Below are 20,573 nucleotides of genomic sequence, written 5' to 3' on the forward strand. Positions count from 1 at the left end.
CTTCCTTTGTACCATTCATAATGGTGTACAATGTTATTGCATCAATTATCACCAATCAGGCATTCTATATGCACTAAACTTGTGTATAAACAGTATATGGTTTTCTTCCTTTATCTTAGCAAGATATACTGAATAAGATACAGGATGAGGGCACTTACCTCTAGTGACTTATATCTGGGTGTCTTAAATGATATTGCAACTTGTTTATGAACATCAGAGGCTTGAAAGTCGCCATAAGCTTCCCAGTCTATCATCCCATCCTTCACCTCATAGAAGCGAACGAGGATGTCCTCTGCAAAGCCAAAGTTCTGTCACATCATGGCCATAACTTTACTGTTTATTTACAAATTAATTATATTAAATATCTGCCCAATTAAGAACAAAACAGCACAATATCGTGACTGTTACTATACACAAATAACCTGCACAAGGAGAAAATTAGGACAACATTTCGGTCTGACTTGGACCACTGACTAATGTGACTCGTCAATGGCCCAAGTTGGATCAAAACATCATCATGACTTCTTTCTCCTTGTGTGGGTTATTTGTTTATCTGCCCAATTATCTCGAAACTCAGGAACGTGAGTGTCCCAACTGTCCCTGCCCTGCCCAGGAGCTAGAGACCAGAAAAAAAAGACCATCTTCTTGAAGCGGTAACTCTCTCCCCATGCTGCTGCTTTGAAGCTGGAGACCAAATAAAAGGAGGAGCATCCTGCTTATCATAACTAAAAAATACTGTTAATCTAATCCTGAATCAAATATTCTTTGGCATGTTGATAAATACATAAAGGTTTTCTTCCTTTTAATTATAGTAAGCTATACGAGAGAAGGGGTTACAAGCCCATGGCTCCTGGCATTTTAGTTGACTTTCACAGCACGCATGGCTTACAGAGAAAAGATTCTTATTCCATTTCCCCATGGAGTTGAAAGGAAATAAGAACTATTAAGAAAAAATCAAAGAAAACTCAGATGAGTGTATATACATAAATATGTACATGGATGTGTAGTGTGAAATAATTGTAAGTAAAAGTAACAAGATACACCTGTTATCTTGTGGTTTATGAGACAGAAAAAAGACACCAGCACTCCCACCATCGTGTAAAACAAAATTACAGGTTTCCATCTTACACACATTTGGCAAGACAGTAGTACCTCCCTGGGTGGTTGCTGTCTACCAACCTACTACATACCAAATGAGTATCTAACAAGTTAGGTAAGGAAAAAAATTGGATATCAGATTGGAGGGAGAGATTATGGCAGAAGCGATTTTTCTTTTTATCACGTTGGTCATTTCCCACCAAGGCAGGGTGACCTAAAAAGAAATACCCAAAAAGAAAGGAAACAAAAATTTCATCATCATTCAACACTCTCACCATCACTCATACATGATCACTGTCTTCGCAGAGAAGCTCAAACTCCCAAACTCCCAAACCCCTCCTTTAACCCTTTGACTGTCGCGGCCATATATATACGTCTTACGAGGTACCGTGTTTGACGTATATATACATACTCATAAGGTAGTAGGTTGGTAGACAGCAACCACCCAGGGAAGTACTACCGTCCTGCCAGATGACTGTGAAACAGAAACCTGTAACTGTTTTGCATGATGGTAGGATTGCTGGTGTCTTTTTCTGTCTCATAAACACACTAGATAACAGGGATATCTTGCTACTCCAACTTACACTTTAGTCACACTTCACAGACATGCACATGCATATATATATACATACATCTAGGTTTTTCTCCTTTTTCTACATAGCTCTTGTTCTTCTTTATTTCTTCTAATGTCCATGGGGAAGTGGAAAAGAATCTTTCCTCCGTAAGCCATGCGTGTCGTATGAGGCGACTAAAATGCCGGGAGCAATGGGCTAGTAACCCCTTCTCCTGTAGACATTTACTAAAAAAGAGAAGAAGAAAAACTTTATAAAACTGGGATGCTTGAATGTGCGTGGATGTAGTGCAGATGACAAGAAACAGATGATTGCTGATGTTATGAATGAAAAGAAGTTGGATGTCCTGGCCCTAAGCGAAACAAAGCTGAAGGGGGTAGGGAAGTTTCGGTGGGGGGAAATAAATGGGATTAAATCTGGAGTATCTGAGAGAGTTAGAGCAAAGGAAGGGGTAGCAGTAATGTTGAATGATCAGTTATGGAAGGAGAAAAGAGAATATGAATGTGTAAATGCAAGAATTATGTGGATTAAAGTAAAGGTTGGATGCGAGAAGTGGGTCATAATAAGCGTGTATGCACCTGGAGAAGAGAGGAATGCAGAGGAGAGAGAGAGATTTTGGGAGATGTTAAGTGAATGTATAGGAGCCTTTGAACCAAGTGAGAGAGTAATTGTGGTAGGGGACCTGAATGCTAAAGTAGGAGAAACTTTTAGAGAGGGTGTGGTAGGTAAGTTTGGGGTGCCAGGTGTAAATGATAATGGGAGCCCTTTGATTGAACTTTGTATAGAAAGGGGTTTAGTTATAGGTAATACATATTTTAAGAAAAAGAGGATAAATAAGTATACAAGATATGATGTAGGGCGAAATGACAGTAGTTTGTTGGATTATGTATTGGTAGATAAAAGACTGTTGAGTAGACTTCAGGATGTACATGTTTATAGAGGGGCCACAGATATATCAGATCACTTTCTAGTTGTAGCTACACTGAGAGTAAAAGGTAGATGGGATACAAGGAGAATAGAAGCATCAGGGAAGAGAGAGGTGAAGGTTTATAAACTAAAAGAGGAGGCAGTTAGGGTAAGATATAAACAGCTATTGGAGGATAGATGGGCTAATGAGAGCATAGGCAATGGGGTCGAAGAGGTATGGGGTAGGTTTAAAAATGTAGTGTTAGAGTGTTCAGCAGAAGTTTGTGGTTACAGGAAAGTGGGTGCGGGAGGGAAGAGGAGCGATTGGTGGAATGATGATGTGAAGAGAGTAGTAAGGGAGAAAAAGTTAGCATATGAGAAGTTTTTACAAAGTAGAAGTGATGCAAGGAGGGAAGAGTATATGGAGAAAAAGAGAGAGGTTAAGAGAGTGGTGAAGCAATGTAAAAAGAGAGCAAATGAGAGAGTGGGTGAGATGTTATCAACAAATTTTGTTGAAAATAAGAAAAAGTTTTGGAGTGAGATTAACAAGTTAAGAAAGCCTAGAGAACAAATGGATTTGTCAGTTAAAAATAGGAGAGGAGAGTAATTAAATGGAGAGTTAGAGGTATTGGGAAGATGGAGGGAATATTTTGAGGAATTGTTAAATGTTGATGAAGATAGGGAACCTGTGATTTCGTGTATAGGGCAAGGAGGAACAACATCTTGTAGGAGTGAGGAAGAGCCAGTTGTGAGTGTGGGGGAAGTTCGTGAGGCAGTAGGTAAAATGAAAGGGGGTAAAGCAGCCGGGATTGAAGGGATAAAGATAGAAATGTTAAAAGCAGGTGGGGATATAGTTTTGGAGTGGTTGGTGCAATTATTTAATAAATGTATGGAAGAGGGTAAGGTACCTAGGGATTGGCAGAGAGCATGCATAGTTCCTTTGTATAAAGGCAAAGGGGATAAAAGAGAATCCAAAAATTATAGGGGGATAAGTCTGTTGGCGTATGACAGGGTGGATAGGGGGGCAATGTGGCAGATGTTGCAAGTGTATGGTGTAGGAGGTAGGTTACTGAAAGCAGTGAAGAGTTTTTACGAGGATAGTGAGGCTCAAGTTAGAGTATGTAGGAAAGAGGGAAATTATTTCCCAGTAAAAGTAGGCCTTAGACAGGGATGTGTGATGTCACCGTGGTTGTTTAATATATTTATGGATGGGGTTGTAAGAGAAGTAAATGCGAGGGTCTTGACAAGAGGCATGGAGTTAAAAGATAAAGAATCACACACAAAGTGGGAGTTGTCACAGCTGCTCTTTGCTGATGACACTGTGCTCTTGGGAGATTCTGAAGAGAAGTTGCAGAGATTGGTGGATGAATTTGGTAGGGTGTGCAAAAGAAGAAAATTAAAGGTGAATACAGGAAAGAGTAAGGTTATGAGGATAACAAAAAGATTAGGTGATGAAAGATTGAATATCAGATTGGAGGGAGAGTGTATGGAGGAGGTGAATGTATTCAGATATTTGGGAGTGGACGTGTCAGCGGATGGGTCTATGAAAGATGAGGTGAATCATAGAATTGATGAGGGAAAAAGAGCTAGTGGTGCACTTAGGAGTCTGTGGAGACAAAGAACTTTGTCCTTGGAGGCAAAGAGGGGAATGTATGAGAGTATAGTTTTACCAACGCTCTTATATGGGTGTGAAGCATGGGTGATGAATGTTGCAGCGAGGAGAAGGCTGGAGGCAGTGGAGATGTCATGTCTGAGGGCAATGTGTGGTGTGAATATAATGCAGAGAATTCGTAGTTTGGAAGTTAGGAGGAGGTGCGGAATTACCAAAACTGTTGTCCAGAGGGCTGAGGAAGGGTTGTTGAGGTGGTTCGGACATGTAGAGAGAATGGAGCGAAACAGAATGACTTCAAGAGTGTATCAGTCTGTAGTGGAAGGAAGGCGGGGTAGGGGTCGGCCTAGGAAAGGTTGGAGAGAGGGGGTAAAGGAGGTTTTGTGTGCGAGGGGCTTGGACTTCCAGCAGGTATGCGTGAGCGTGTTTGATAGGAGTGAATGGAGACAAATGGTTTTTAATACTTGACGTGCTGTTGGAGTGTGAGCAAAGTAAAATTTATGAAGGGGTTCAGGAAAACCGGCAGGCCGGACTTGAGTCCTGGAGATGGGAAGTACAGTGCCTGCACTCTGAAGGAGGGGTGTTAATGTTGCAGTTTAAAAACTGTAGTGTAAAGCACCCTTCTGGCAAGACAGTGATGGAGTGAATGATGGTGAAAGTTTTTCTTTTTCGGGCCACCCTGCCTTGGTGGGAATCGGCCAGTGTGATAATAAAAAAAAATAAATCTTACTGCGGCTTTTTGTTGGGTTATTATTGGCTTTAGGTGTGTTGCTGCAGTTGATCCCCAAGCACAAATAGCATAGGTGAGGTATGGATAAATAAGTGAGTGGTATAGTGTGAGAAGGGCATTTTGCGGCACGTAGTATCGTATCTTGGAGAGGATCCCAACCGTTTTGGTTACTTTTTTGGTTATGTGTTGGATATGGGTGTTGAAATTCAGGTTGTTGTCAAGGTATAGGCCTAGGAATTTGCCCTCATTATGTCTGGTAATTAGAGTGTTGTCGATCTTAATGTTAATTTGCGCATCTCCTGCTCTGCTACCAAACATAATATACAGTGGACCCCCGGTTAACGATATTTTTTCACTCCAGAAGTATGTTCAGGTGCCAGTACTGACCGAATTTGTTCCCATAAGGAATATTGTGAAGTAGATTAGTCCATTTCAGACCCCCAAACATACACGTACAAACGCACTTACATAAATACACTTATATAATTGGTCGCATTCGGAGGTGATCGTTATGCGGGGGTCCACTGTAGTAGGTTTTGTCAGTGTTAAGAGTAAGTGATTAAGGACACGTGTGGAATGTGGAATGAGTTGCAAAGTTTTGTTAAAAAGTATCACCCTGACCAAGCTGAAACAAGCCATATCTGCAACATGTACAATGAAAGTGTTGTGTCCCACTTCAGGGAAATCTTAAAGAAACGCCAGGGGTCCAGTGACTCTCAAGTTGCTCCCAGTGGCATTAAAAGAAGAAGGGAAATAACCCCAGATAAGGACTTGCTACCTAAAGTCCTAATGGAAGGAGATTCTCCTTCCAAACAATAGTGTACACCTTCCTCCTATCACCTCCTCCCGTCTTCCATCCACGCAGAAGTCTTCAGTAAAGGTAAGTGTAATGTTATTATTATTTTTTTAAATGCATGTACTTGATTTCTGATTGTTTTCATTATGTAAATCTTTATTTAATTTGAAAAAATATTTTATTTTAATATTTTTGGGTGTCTGGAACGGATTAATTTTATCTCCATTATTTCTTATGGGGAAAATGGTTTCGAGTTTCGTGAATTTCGACCTTCGGTGGGCTCTCTGGAACGGATTAATCACGAAACTCGGGGGTCCACTGTATTTATAAATAAGAAATATTGTATAAAAACATAATAAAACATTACAGAGAATGTAAAGAAATTAACTGGTTATATAGTGTACATACACACTTACCTTGGAGCAGATGCTGGTGGAGGTTGAAGGTGGGAAAAGATAGGCAGAGTGGCGTATGCTGTCAGTGGCCGTATAAACACCAGCAATAACACTGGAGGAGTTCGTTTCGTTTCGTCCTTTTTCTATCTCTTAATCACTTAACTTACTTGCTACACTCTTAATGCTGCACTTTATCGCCGAACATAACTGCTACTGCAGCTTAGAAATTATTGTAATGCCCTTGGCTGGCATTATAGCCTTTATCGACTCCTCCTGCTTTAGTATCATACATATGGTAGAAGTACTATGCTGGTACTGTCTGGCCAAGTCCACAACTCGCACACCTCATTGGTACTTATCTATGATTTCCTGCTTTAATTCCATGGACATCATCCTCTTTTTCTTCTCAGCACTGTCCTTTGTACTTACTTTCTTAGGACCCATGATTAGAAAAAAAAAAATTGGCAATAATAACATGAGAAATGCTTCCACAGCGACATAAACACATGCACAGCTCAGCTGCTGATGTGGCATTTGCTGCGCCACCTAGTGTCAATTTTCTGAAACTCACTCATTATTATTATTATTAATTAAGGGAACTGAAGCTCGCTTGTTGTTATTATTATTACAGTGGACCCTCGGTTTTCGTGTTTAATCCATTCCAGAGTAATCGGCAAAAAGGAAAACCATTTTCCCCATAAGAAATAATGTAAATCCAATTAATTCGTTCCAGACACCCAAAAGTATTAACCCCAAAAATTTTTTTACCTTAACCCTTTGAGGGTCCGTGCCGTAGATCTACAGCTATACGTTGAGGGTCCAAACCATAGATCTACGCCATAAGCTCAGCTCACTCTGATAAGCTGTGAGCAGTAAATCTGGGACTAGATATGAGAGAATACATCTATGTGGTATGTGTGCACCACATAAAACAAATCCTGCAGCACACAGTACATAATGAGAGAAAAAACTGAGGCCGTAATTTTCGATTAAAACAGCAACTTTGCAGTGGTTTTTCCTATGTTTTTTATAGTTGTATTTGCAATTTCTTGGTCTCATTTGATAGAATGGAAGATATATTACAGAAATAGAGATGACTTTGATTGGTTTTAGTATTGGAAATGGGTTGAAACTGAGCTCAAAATAGCAGAAATGTTAAATTTTTGCCGATGTTCAAGAGTAAACAAATAATCCCACACGTCTAATACACACCAGCTGGTGGATGTAATATACGTTCATAAATGTGGTGATATTATTTATACAATTATTACAGTATTGCATAACAGTAAATCTTCTATTTTTCATTCTGAATAAAAATTCATTATGTGAATAAAAAATAAAAATGAAATTCATTTGTAAAGCCTGAAAACGTAACTAATGAACAGAGAAAAATGTTAGTTTAGTTCCAGGAATGCCTGCATTGTTTATTCTGGACCCTATTTTGAAATTAGAAAATTTTGAACTTTGCATTAAATTGGCCAAATTACCAATTTTCGACCACTTTATTTTGTAGTTGAAACAGTTGACTTGGCAATTTCTTGTGCTCAATCGATAGAATAGAAGTAATACTAGTGAAATAGCTAAGAATTTGGTCAACTGGAATAATATAATTGGCCTAAAATGGGAGTCAAAGTCGGCAAAATTGCCGATGAGTAAATATCGCTGACACATCAAAATTCGCGAGAGCATAATTTCATTAATTTTCCATCAAATTTCACACTTTTTGTTTTATTACCTTCAGAAAAAGATTCTCTACCATTTCATAAGAAAAAATAACAAAATTATTTTTTGAAAATTCTTGGACACTGGTGTGCACTTTGAAATTTGGCCTCTGGACCTTGAAAGAACATAAGAAAGAAGGAACACTGCAACAGGCCTAATGACCCATGCGGGGCAGGTCCATGTCCCCCCTGGATTAGCCCAATGACCCACCCCCCCAGATTAGCCCAATGACCCACCCCCCCAGATTAGCCCAATGACCCACCCCCCTGGATTAGCCCAATGGCCCACCCCCCCCGGATTAGCCCAATGACCCACCCAGTCTGGTCATCTCCACTCAAGGATGGAGCACGGCACCAGACCCAGCAGCACAAGCTAGTCAGGTCTAACTCACACCCACCCACACCCACTCATGTATTTATGAAACCTATTTTTAAAACTACACAACGTTTTAGCCTGAATAACTGTACTCGGGAGTTTGTTCCACTCATCCACAACTCTATTATCAAACCAGTGCTTTCCTATATCCTTCCTGAATCTGAATTTTTCCAACTTGAAACCATTGCTGCGAGTCCTGTCTTGGCTGGAAATTTTCAGCACGCTATTTACATCCCCTTTATTTATCCTGTGTTCCATTTATACACCTCGATCATATCCCCCCTAATTCGAGAGAGTGCAGATTCAGGGCCCTCAGTCTATCCTCATAGGGAGGATTTCTGATACATGGGATCATCTTTGTCATCCTCCTCTGTACGTTTTCCAGAGCATTTATATCCATTCTGTAATAAGGTGACCAGAACTGAGCAGCATAGTCTAAATGAGGCCTAACCAAGGATATATAGAGTTGAAGAACAACCTGAGGACTTCTATTATTTATACTTCTAGATATGAAGCCAATAATTCTTACAAAAATAAAAGTGAATATGTAATTGTAGTTCATTGTTGAGATGTATTATGTTGTTTTTACTGCTTAAGACTACATATGTAACAAAAATAATAGTACAGTGGAACCCTGACTTACGAGTGTCCCAACTTACGAGTTTTTTTTCGATACGAGCCGTCCCTGGGTCAATTTTTTGCTCTGAGTTACGAGCCAACATTTGAGTTACGAGCCAGCTCCTCCCTCCCTCTTCCCCCTCAACCCAAAACCTGGACAACTCTCTTGTTTATCTATGATTTGATGCTTTAATTCCATGGAAATTCTCTTTTTCTTCTCAGCAATAATAATAATATAATATTACAGTTAAGTCATTCAATAAGTCTGTCAAGTCGTTCATTAAGTCAGTCAAGTCAATCAGTAAGTCAGTCAAGTCATTCAGTCAGTCAAGTCACTCAGTAAGTCAGTCAAGTCATTCAGTAAGTCAGTCAAGTCATTCAGTAAGTCAGTCAAGTCATTCAGTAAGTCAGTCAAGTCATTCAGTAAGTCAGTCAAGTCATTCAGTAAGTCAGTCAAGTCATTCAGTAAGTCAGTCAGATCACTCAGTAAGTTAGTCAAGTCATTCAGTCAGTCAGTCAAGTCACTCAATACGCCAGTCAAGTCACTCGGTAAGTCATTCAGTCAAGTCACTCAGAAAGTAACTCAGTAAGTCAGTTCAGTCAGTCATTCAGTAAGTCAGTCATTCATTCAGTCAGTCAGTCACACAAACTCATGTTAACCTCTTTTTGTGTGTACAAAGTAAACAGTTCAGCTACGGCTAGAGGTTATCTTCTCTAATATCTTTGTTAATACTAAGGCTTAAGTGCTTATACCTCTTCGTGCCACTTTCAGCAACACTAGTATAGCTATTGGGTGTCATGATTGCTTGGCAGATACAAGATATAGTAATTAAAATATTATAACACAATTGACAAACACAGCTGCCTTGTAGCAGAGAAAGACTGGACATGTATGAATTAAGAATGCTGGGATGGTGGGTGGTGGTGTCTGGGAGTGGTAGCGGATGGTAGGGGGCTGTGTCGGGGGGTGGTAGGGGATGGTGGGGGGTTGTGTCGGGGGGGGGCTGTGTTGGGGGGTGTCGGGGAGTGGTAGGGGATGGTGGGGGTTTGTGTCGGGGGGTGGTGTCGGGGAGTTGTAGGGGACGGTGGGTTGGTGTGGGGGGTGGTAGGGGATGGTGTTGGGGTGTGGTAGGGGAGCGCTCCCCGGCTGCTATACAACAACGTGGCCGCTTGAGCATAAGAGAATTAATTATACGACGTGTTACATAAAATTGTGCAGCAATTCTTCAATGGTGGTCTACTGTATTATTATATTAGCGATAGAGCTTCAGTTCCCTAAATTAATAACAATTAATAATAATAATAATAATAATAATAATATAACGATAGAGCTTGGACTTCCAGCAAGTGTGCATGAGCGTGTTAGATAGGAGTGAATGGAGACGAATGATACTTGGGACCTGACGATCTGTTGGAGTGTGAGCAGGGTAATATTTAGTGAAGGGATTCAGGGAAACCGGTTATTTTCACATAGTCGGACTTGAGTCCTGGAAATGGGAAGTACAATGCCTGCACTTTAAAGGAGTGGTTTGGGATATTGGCAGTTTGGAGGGATATGTTGTATATCTTTATACGTATATGCTTCTAAGCTGTTGTATTCTGAGCACCTCTGCAAAAGCAGTGATAATGTGTGAGTGTGGTGAAAGTGTTGAATGATGATGAAAGTATTTTCTTTTTGGGGATTTTCTTTCTTTTTTTTGGGTCACCCTGCCTCGGTGGGAGACGACCGACTCGTTGAAAAAAAAAAAAAAATTATTATAATAACGACAGAGCTTCAGTTCCCTAAATTAATAATAATAATAATGCATAATACGTCCGTAATAATAATTCAGATTGCTTCTGCTAGTTGGCACAGCTGGTAAGCAGTAAACATGTTTACATCCCTGTAGGGGCAGTTCTCTCGTGCTTGCTTGCATTTTTTTACAGTCATTTGGCCAAATTTCTTTTTTCTAACCATGGGTCCTAGTGATCTACTGCAGTTAGCCTCAAAAATACTCTGTTTTCTCTTACAGTAAGAACATGGGAAGATACTAGAGTCAGATTGGGACAGAAATGGCTGATGCTTCTACAGCTGCTGCCTCTGCCACCATACTATGGCCTATTTTATTCATTCTCGAGTATATGTTTCTGTGCTAATTATATTGTTTATTATGACACATTAGATGAATTGTGATAGATAGATAAGCCATACAGTTGATAATGGCCCGGTGGCCTGGTGGCTAAAGCTCCCGCTTCACACACGGAGGGCCCGGGTTCGATTCCCGGCGGGTGGAAACATTTCGACATGTTTCCTTACACCTGTTGTCCTGTTCACCTAGCAGCAAATAGGTACCTGGGTGTTAGTCGACTGGTGTGGGTCGCATCCTGGGGGACAAGATTAAGGACCCCAATGGAAATAAGTTAGACAGTCCTCGATGACGCACTGACTTTCTTGGGTTATCCTGGGTGGCTAACCCTCCGGGGTTAAAAATCCGAACGAAATCTTATCTTATCTTATCTTATTCAAGTATTTTTTCTCCTCGCTCCAAAGTGCAGGAACGAATTAATGGCTTTTCAATTAATTTAAATGAGGAAAATTAATTTGATATACAAGTAAATTGAGTTACGAGCTAGCTCCTGGAACGGATTAAACTCGTAAGTCGAGGTTCCACTGTATTTCTTACCTTAAATTGTGGGTGCTGGTGTTTGTGGATGATTGTGAAGAGACTGGAGAGTTATGCTGTGGCCCTACTGGGCTGAGGTGGATGGTACTGAAGTTGATGGTTATACTGGAGTGTCTAAGTTATTCAGTAAGTCAGTCTAGTCACTCAGTAAGTCAGTCAAGTCATTTAGTGACTTAACTGAGTGACTTGACTGACTGACTTACTGAATGACTTAACTGACTTATTGAATGACTTGACTGGCTTACTGAGTGCCTTGAATGACTGACTCAGTAAGTCAGTCAAGTCACTCAGTAAGTCATTCAATAAGCCAGTCAAGTCATTCAATAAGTCAGTCAAGTCATTCAATAAGTCAATCAAGTCATTCATTCAGTCAAGTCACTCAGTAAGTCAGTCATATCATTCAGTCAATCAAGTCATTCAGTATGTCAGTCAAGTCACTCAGTAAGTCAGTCAAGTCACTCAGTAAGTCAGTCAAGTCACTCAGCAAGTCAGTCAAGTCACTCAGTAAGTCAGTCAGTCAAGTCACTCAATCTAGTCACTCAGTCAAGTCACTCAGTAAGTCAGTCAAGTCACTCAGTAAGTCATTTTATAAATCAGTCAAGTCATTCAGTAAGTCAGTCAAGTCTTTTAGTAAATCAGCCAAGTCATTTAGTAAATCAGTCAAGTCATTCAGTCAGTCAGTCATTCAGTAAGATAGTCAGTCATTCAGTCAGTCACACAAACTCTGGTTTACCTCTTTTTCTGTGCACAATGTAACACTTCATACGGCTACAGGTAATCTCTTGTCTAATATCTTTGTTTCTTTGTTAATTCTAAGACTTAAATGTTTATACCTTTTCTTGCCACTTTCAGCAACACTGGTATGGCTACTGGGTGTCATGACTGCTTCAGATACAAGATTTTTTTTTTTTCAACAAACCGGCCATATCCCACCGAGGCAGGGTGGCCCAAAAAGAAAAACAAAAGTTTCTCTTTTTACATTTAGTAATATATACAGGAGAAGGGGTTACTAGCCCCTTGCTCCTGGCATTTTAGTCGCCTCTGACAACACGCATGGCTTACGGAGGAAGAATTCTGTTCCATTTCCCCATGGAGGTAAGAGGAAATAAACAAGAACTAGTAAGAAAATAGAAGAAAACCCAGAGGGGCGTGTATATACAGTGGACCCCCGCATAACGATCACCTCCGAATGCGACCAATTATGTAAGTGTATTTATGTAAGTGCGTTTGTACGTGTATGTTTGGGGGTCTGAAATGGACTAATCTACTTCACAATATTCCTTATGGGAACAAATTCGGTCAGTACTGGCACTTGAATATACTTCTGGAGTGAAAAAATATCGTTAACCGGGGGTCCACTGTATATGCTTGTACATGTATGTGTAGTGTGACCTAAGTGTAAGTAGAAGTAGCAAGACGTACCTGAAACTTTGCATGTTTCTTCTTCTTCTTTCTTTCAACACACCGGCCATATCCCACCAAGGCGGGGTGGCCCAAAAGGAAAAACGAAAGTTTCTCCTTTTCTTTCTTTCTTTCAACACACCGGCCGTATCCCACCGAGGCGGGGTGGCCCAAAAGGAAAAACGAAAGTTTCTCCTTTTACATTTAATAATATATACAGGAGAAGAGGTTGCTAGCCCCATGCTGCCAGCATTTTAGTCGCCTCTTGCAACACGCATGGCTTACGGAGGAAGAATTCTGTTCCACATCCCCATGGAGGTAAGAGGAAATAAACAAGAACAAGAAAGAAAATAGAAGAAAACCCAGATGGGTGTGTATATATGTTTGTACATGTATGTGTAGTGTGACCTAAGTGTAAGGAGAAGTAGCAAGACATACCTGAAATCTTGCATGTTTATGAGACAGAAAAATGGACACCAGTAATCCTACCATCTTGTAAAACAATTACAGGCTTTCGTTTTACACTCACTTGGCAGGACGGTAGTACCTCCCTGGGCAGCTGCTGTCTACCAACCTACTACCTAGAAGATACAAGATATAGTAATTTAAATATCATAACACAATTCACAAACACAGCTAGCTTGTAGCAGAGACAGACTGAACATGTATGAAATACGAAGGCTGGGATGGTGGGGTGTTGTCGGGTAGTGGCAGGGGATGGCAGGAGGGCTCCACGGCTGCTCCACAATTAGGTGGCCGCTTGACCAAAAGAGAATTTTTTTTTCCTTTCCAATAAATTGAACCGTGTTAAATTAATTTTACGACGTGTTACGTAAAATTGTGCCGCAATTCTTCAATTGTGCAATACCCAAATCGCTGAATCACTGAAGAAGGCACCCTATACCACCATCACAACCACTACCACCCACTACCACCATCACTTTCGTATTTTTCTACAAACTTTTTCTTGAATTACAGTGGACCCCCGGTTAACGAACTTTTTTCATTCCAGTAGTATGTTTAGGTGCCAGTACTGACCGAATTTTTTCCCATAAGGAATATTGTGCAGTAGATTAGTCCATTTCAGACCCCCAAACATACACGTACAAACGCACTTACATAAATACACTTACATAATTGGTCGCATTTGGAGGTGATCGTTAAGCGGGGGTCCACTGTATATTGTGTTTCTCACATTCTTTATGAAAGGGCTGGCACTAGAAGCTTTCTTTGGGCCCATGGTGGCTTATTTAGCAGTCACACACAATAAACAAGTGCCAAAAACAATGGAGTATTACGAAATGTTTCGTATGACCTGGCATGATATGTTCATTCACCGAGAAACAACACAACACTACCTGAAAATGCATGTGGGAGGCAGCTTTGTCTGTGCACTGGACAAGTTCCATACCATCGACGAAAAGAAAGGAAATAAACGAAAACGGAACCAAAATACTGATGAAAAAGTCAACGAAAACGGAAATCGGCGATAACGGAGATCGATGAAAAGAGAGGGTCCACTGTATCATTATTATTATTATTATTATTATTAATTTAGGGAACTAGAGCTTAATAATACAGTACTTGACTGACTCTATACATGGGTAGCAAGACCTTGAGACCACTCTTGTAGACAATGGAAGGCAACCAACCTTTCGTGACCTTATCACAAAGAAGAATGATTTCTTTGCCTCCAGCCACACTGCTTGTACAGTCACTTAACTTGCATATTATGAGATCACTTGTCGCTTCTGCAAACAAAAATAGAAAATAACATTAGTTCATTCAACAGAAAATTAAATAATACTGTATTAACTATTGTAAATAACCAAAGATTTCAGCACTGCTCAGAAAACAACTGTTGTAAATGTCAATGAAAACCCATGCTGCCTTTCAAATGACCACAGAATATAAAACGCAGGTAAATATGGTAAGTTAGAAGACAATGATTAATTCCAACATATTTTACAGGCTGCTTTTGCTAGCAGCAATAAAAGCAGTATAGCTGAACAACAGAATGGGCAAGAGAACAGGTAGTATTACAACAACTGGAAATTTGATAAAATGAGCCAAAATTACATCACAAAATATTTCCTGAACATAAAGGTAAATCAAAAGGAAGTTAACAGAGACACAATGAAAGAACTCTCTATACATGGGATGAAAAATGTGTGTGATAAATAACAAAAAAAGGCACAATACCGTGACTGGAACGATACACAAATAACCTGCACATAAAAGAGAGAAGCTGCGGCGTCTGGTTGTCTTTGTTGTGGACGTTTCGCCATCCAGTGGCTGGCTGGATGGCGAAACGTCTACGATAGGGATGCCCGGGTGTTGCGCATGTGTCTTAATTTCACCTTGTCGGTATTATATACCATTCTTGTACTACTACTACTACTACTACTACCCCCACCTCTTCCTGCCTATATATAGCCGTCCTGCTCCACTTCTGGTTAGTGTGACTTTGTCAATGGTCCAAGTCGGACCGAAACGTCGTCGTAAGCTTCTCTCTTTTATGTGCGGGTTATTTGTGTATGTGATAAAACTATTTCAGTTAAAAATACTTACTTTTATCAAAAATTGCATCTGAAACTACTGCTTTCAAAGGATAAGTAAATTTCCCTTTTTCAGGTCCTTCTAGGAAAACTTGAAAACACAATCGTAGTGCATTGAGGTCTATACTCTGAGGCTGGTTTCTGTGTGAAAATCCAGCTGAAACAGAAACACAAAATCATAGGTAAGTCTTATGTTAAACCAATCTAATTATCACTCAAAAATGGATTACAACCTTTAACCCTTAAATGGTCCAAACGTATATATACGTTTTTTCAACATTTGAAAGTATGTAAAAAAATGTAGATCTTTCTTGCTTTACATTTAAAAATGTGCAAAAAACTTTTATCTACATTTTTTTTTTTTATTTTTGAAAATATGTAAAAAAAAACGTAGATCTACTTTTGGAGCACTACGGATTTGAACGTCGATTTGTTTGGACCGTTTAAGGGTTAAGGAGAGGCCTGTTCAAAGCATTTTTTTTTAAACTGTCCAAGTCCTCTGATTTTTCAAGTTGAAAGAGTATATGTATTGAAATATGATAATGTAGAAGTTTCATGGTGATACCCCTAAAAAAAAAATTAAAATAACTTTTTTTTTTATAAATACCTATATCAGTAGTAAGAGTGAATTTCCTGCCTCAATAAAAAAAAATACAGCAAATAGCTTGCAATTTTCTGCAATCTTCCTTGGACAAGCAGACAAAAATAATTACTACTACTGCTGCTATACATACTGTATGGCAGATTCACTGCAAAGTTTATTCATCAACATGTCATATGTTTTCATTCAAAGTTCACTATATCCATGGCCAGGCTCCGAAACTAGTAAGACTCTCGAAACTTATCAATAAAAGCAGCATATGACCTTCCTCAACATTTTTTGGCCTTCTATTCTTATATAAATTTTACATTGCTAATGGCACATCTTGCTTCACCATGTACAGTACCATCTTGATTGTTTGACCACCATCAACACTTACAATTCAAACCATAGACTTCCTTTCACAGTTCCTTGTCTCCTTTACAGTGGAAACAAGACACAAATGCAGTAATACAATCCTTTACTGACAATGTTTCACATTATGTCGCTAGATAGAGCCCACTGCATGGACCATACATTGTCAATAAAAAATTATATTATAATGCATTTGTGTCTAGTGTTTCCAACAAGCTGGTGTTCTATACCATTTTTCTCTATATCCTTTGTGAAGCTACACTATTATAACATTCCTTTAAAGTCTTATTTAACTTACATTAGTGACTACAAGAAGCAAATGCACCTGCTTGTTGTCAATACTTGACCCCCAATTGGTGCCTATCAAGTACACAATTATATTCATCCACATACTGTACAGTGAGCTCTTATGAAATTATATGAAGGTGTTAATTAGAGAAGGCACCTTAGAAAGTTTCAATTCCAGCTAAATATTAAAATTACTGATCTTTCATAGAGAACTATCAGTGGCAACTAATACAGATGATCATGTAATATTGTATTAAATTATTATAAGTAGCTTCAAAAGTTATGCAGAGAAAGTAAAAAGATAATGACGAACTAATTTTTATTTAATAACAATCATTTACACACACATTCCAACTCATCTCTATACCTTTTTTTAATCGCCTTTTTTGGGTAATTTTACACACATTATAATAACAAAATACATGAATCCAAAAATAAACTTTAATTAAAGAGTTTTCTTCATAATTTGTAGCTCATCTAAACGTCTGCATGTGTTGATAATTTGTTTCTAATATACACAGGAGAAGGGGTTACTAGCCCCTTGCTCCTGGCATTTTAGTCGCCTCTTACAACATGCATGGCTTACAGAGGAAGAATTCTTATCTTGATAATATAATATAAAAATAAATGTACTCTATATCACACTTCCAGGATTCAAGGCCAACTAACCTTTGTCCCTAAAACCCCCTTCATAAATGTTACCTTGCTCACGCTATTACAGTAGGTCAAATCTGTAAAATCTTTTGTTTCCACTCACCCTCATCTAACACAGTCACACGTGACTGTAGATTGCTCAAGCCCAAACCTAAAACCTCCTTTACATTCTTCCATCCAACCATTCTTTGGACAACCTTTACCTTTCCTTCCTTCTTTCCCAGATTTATGCACACTCTTGGTCATCCTATTCTGCTCCATCCTCTGTAAATGCCCAAACCACCTCAACAACCCTTCTTCTGCCCTCTTTATATCTTTCATAACCTCCCACTGTCTTTCAAATTCATACACACAGATTTTTTTTTTTTTTTTGCCTAATATTCACACCACATATTGTTCTCAAACTTCATGAGGAAGTGGAGAAGAATCCTTCCTCTGTAAGCCATGCATGTAGTAAGAGGCAACTAAATTGCCAGGAGCATGGGACTAGTAACTCTTTATCCCATATAAATTACTAATGTAAAAAGAAAAAAAATCTTTTTCGGGTCACCTTGCCTTGGTGGGAGATGGCCAGTGTGTTAAAAAAATAAATAAAAAAGCATTGTTCTCAAACAAAATGTCCTCAATGTTTTTTTTTTTAACAAGTCGGTTGACTCCCACCGAGGCAGGGTGACCCAAAAAAGAAAGAAAATCCCCAAAAAGAAAATACTTTCATTATCATTCGACACTTTCACCTCACTCACACATAATCACTGTTTTTGCAGAGGTGCTCAGAACACAACAGCTTAGAAACATATACCTATAAAAATACACAACATATCCCTCCAAACTGCTAATATCCCGAACCCCTCCTTTAGAGTGCAGGCATTGTACTTCCCATTTCAAGGACTCAAGTCCTGCTATATAAAAATAACCGGTTTCCCTGAATCCCTTCACTAAATATTACCCTGCTCACACTCAACAGATCATCAGGTCCCAAATACCATTCGTCTCCATTCACTCCTATCTAACACGCTCATGCACACTTGCTGGAAGTCCAAGCCCCTCGCCCACAAAACCTCCTTTACCCCCTCCCTCCAACCTTATCGAGGACGACCCCTACCCCACCTTCCTTCCCCTACAGATTTATACGCTCTCCATGTCATTCTACTTTGATCCATTCTCTCTAAATGACCAAACCACCTCAACAACCCCTCTTCAGCCCTCTGACTAATACTTTTATTAACTCCACACCTTCTCCTAATTTCCACACTCCGAATTTTCTGCATAATATTTACACCACACATTGCCCTTAGACAGGACATCTCCACTGCCTCCAACTGCCTCCTTGCTGCTGCATTCACAACCCAAGCTTCACACCCATATAAGAGTGTTGGTACTACTATACTTTCATACATTCCCTTCTTTGCCTCCATAGGTAATGTTTTTTGTCTCCACATATACCTCAACGCACCACTCGCCTCTTTTCCCCTCATCAATTCTATGATTAACCTCATCCTTCATAAATCCATCCGCCGACACGTCAACTCCCAAGTATCTGAAAACATTCACTTCTTCCACACTCCTCCTCCCCAATTTGATATCCAATTTTTCTTTATCTAAATCATTTGATACCCTCATCACCTTACTCTTTTCTATGTTCACTTTCAACTTTCTACCTTTACACACACTCCCAAACTCATCCACTAACCTTTGCAATTTTTCTTTAGAATCTCCCATGAGCACAGTATCATCAGCAAAAAGCAACTGTGTCAATTCCCATTTTGTATTTGATTCCCCATAATTTAATCCCACCCCTCTCCTGAACACCCTAACATTTACTTCTTTTACAACCCCATCTATAAATATATTAAACAACCATGGTGACATTACACATACCTGTCTAAGACCTACTTTTACTGGGAAGTAGTCTCCCTCTCTTCTACACACCCTAACCTGAGCTTCACTATCCTCATAAAAACTCTTTACAGCATTTAGTAACTTACCACCTATTCCATATACTTAAAACATCTGCCACATTGCTCCTCTATCCACTCTATCATATGCCTTTTCTAAATCCATAAATGCAATAAAAACTTCCCTACCTTTATCTAAATACTGTTCACATATATGCTTCAATGTAAATACTTGATCTACACATCCCCTACCCACTCTGAAACCTCCTTGCTCATCCTCATTGTTATATACACAAAAGGGTGGTACCACTATACTATGGAACATTACACTTTTTAGCTCCATAAACTTTCTCTCCATGGATACCTCAACAATTCCACCTACAATTTCCCCTTTATCTATTCTTTGGTTCACCTCAACTATCATTATGCCCTATGACATGGCCTCTTTCAGCTAAAAAGCCATGTGAATGGTGTTATGGTAACTGTAATCTTCATCAGGTAGTGGTTCCTCAATCTCAGATATATTACTTACTTTGAAAAGGGTCAACACGTATTTCTTCTCTTAGCCTCAAGGCATCTTCAACATCCCTTTTTTTAACACACTGAATACCGAGGTTGCTGAAGACGCACTGCATGGAGTCATTGTTGATAGTCATAGTACACACACCCTTTTTACATCCCTCCTTTCCGACTAGATTGTGCGGATGTGGGCGATAGGGTGGATCCACAGTAACACATGACACAACTACCACTGCAGGGCCTTTATAGCCCATTACCTAAGTAAACAATTTATAAGTTACACAAAAATAATATTAATTACCAGTAAAATAACCTTATACAAAAATTAAACTTAACTGTGCCTTTAGCAAGAGAAATGCTATATGATGATGTCACATGTAAACATTTTGTAAAAATACAAATATTCTGAGGATTTACAGATATTTTGAGGATTTACAAGTCTTGTACATAAAAAGGTCAGTTAGGTTGAAAGAAAAGTATTCAGGGTATTTAAAGCTTTGGTAAAATCTTATAAAAGAGCTAAATAAGTGAAGAAGGGCTGCCAGACAGAAGAAATAATTTTTATCAATATGCCAGACCTGGATTGCTTTTATATCCACAGCAGAGGTCAGACAACTATGTATGATGGTACCATGATTCTTTAATATCTTCTTTAATGAATTACCTAAGCCAGATTTTAAATGATGAATTAGATGGTATAAACTGAAAAACAATGGAAGGGGATGAAAAACAAGAACGTATTTGCGTGACAATTAGTGAAAGTGGACTTAAGAAGTCATTTGTAGCACAGCTTTCTCAATAAAATATCCGTGAATCTTA

The 20,573-nt window shown here is 39.2% G+C and overlaps 1 protein-coding gene across 8 annotated transcripts in view; it reads right to left on the reverse strand.

Annotated features, from left to right (window-relative positions):
• Window positions 1–20,573, reverse strand: part of LOC128685468 (embryonic polarity protein dorsal) — a 157,847-nt gene that overhangs the window by 34,642 nt on the left and 102,632 nt on the right. For all 8 annotated transcript variants that reach the window (XM_053772015.2, XM_053772014.2, XM_053772013.2 and 5 more), the window contains 4 exons: window positions 19,768–20,011; window positions 15,457–15,600; window positions 14,538–14,636; window positions 159–292 (listed from right to left, as the gene is read on the reverse strand). In XM_053772015.2, coding sequence (XP_053627990.1) covers window positions 159–292; window positions 14,538–14,636; window positions 15,457–15,600; window positions 19,768–20,011 — 621 coding nt within the window. The remainder of the gene's footprint in view (window positions 1–158; window positions 293–14,537; window positions 14,637–15,456; window positions 15,601–19,767; window positions 20,012–20,573) is intronic.

Source organism: Cherax quadricarinatus, chromosome 8 (assembly GCF_038502225.1).
Source record: "Cherax quadricarinatus isolate ZL_2023a chromosome 8, ASM3850222v1, whole genome shotgun sequence".
NCBI lineage: Eukaryota > Metazoa > Arthropoda > Malacostraca > Decapoda > Parastacidae > Cherax > Cherax quadricarinatus.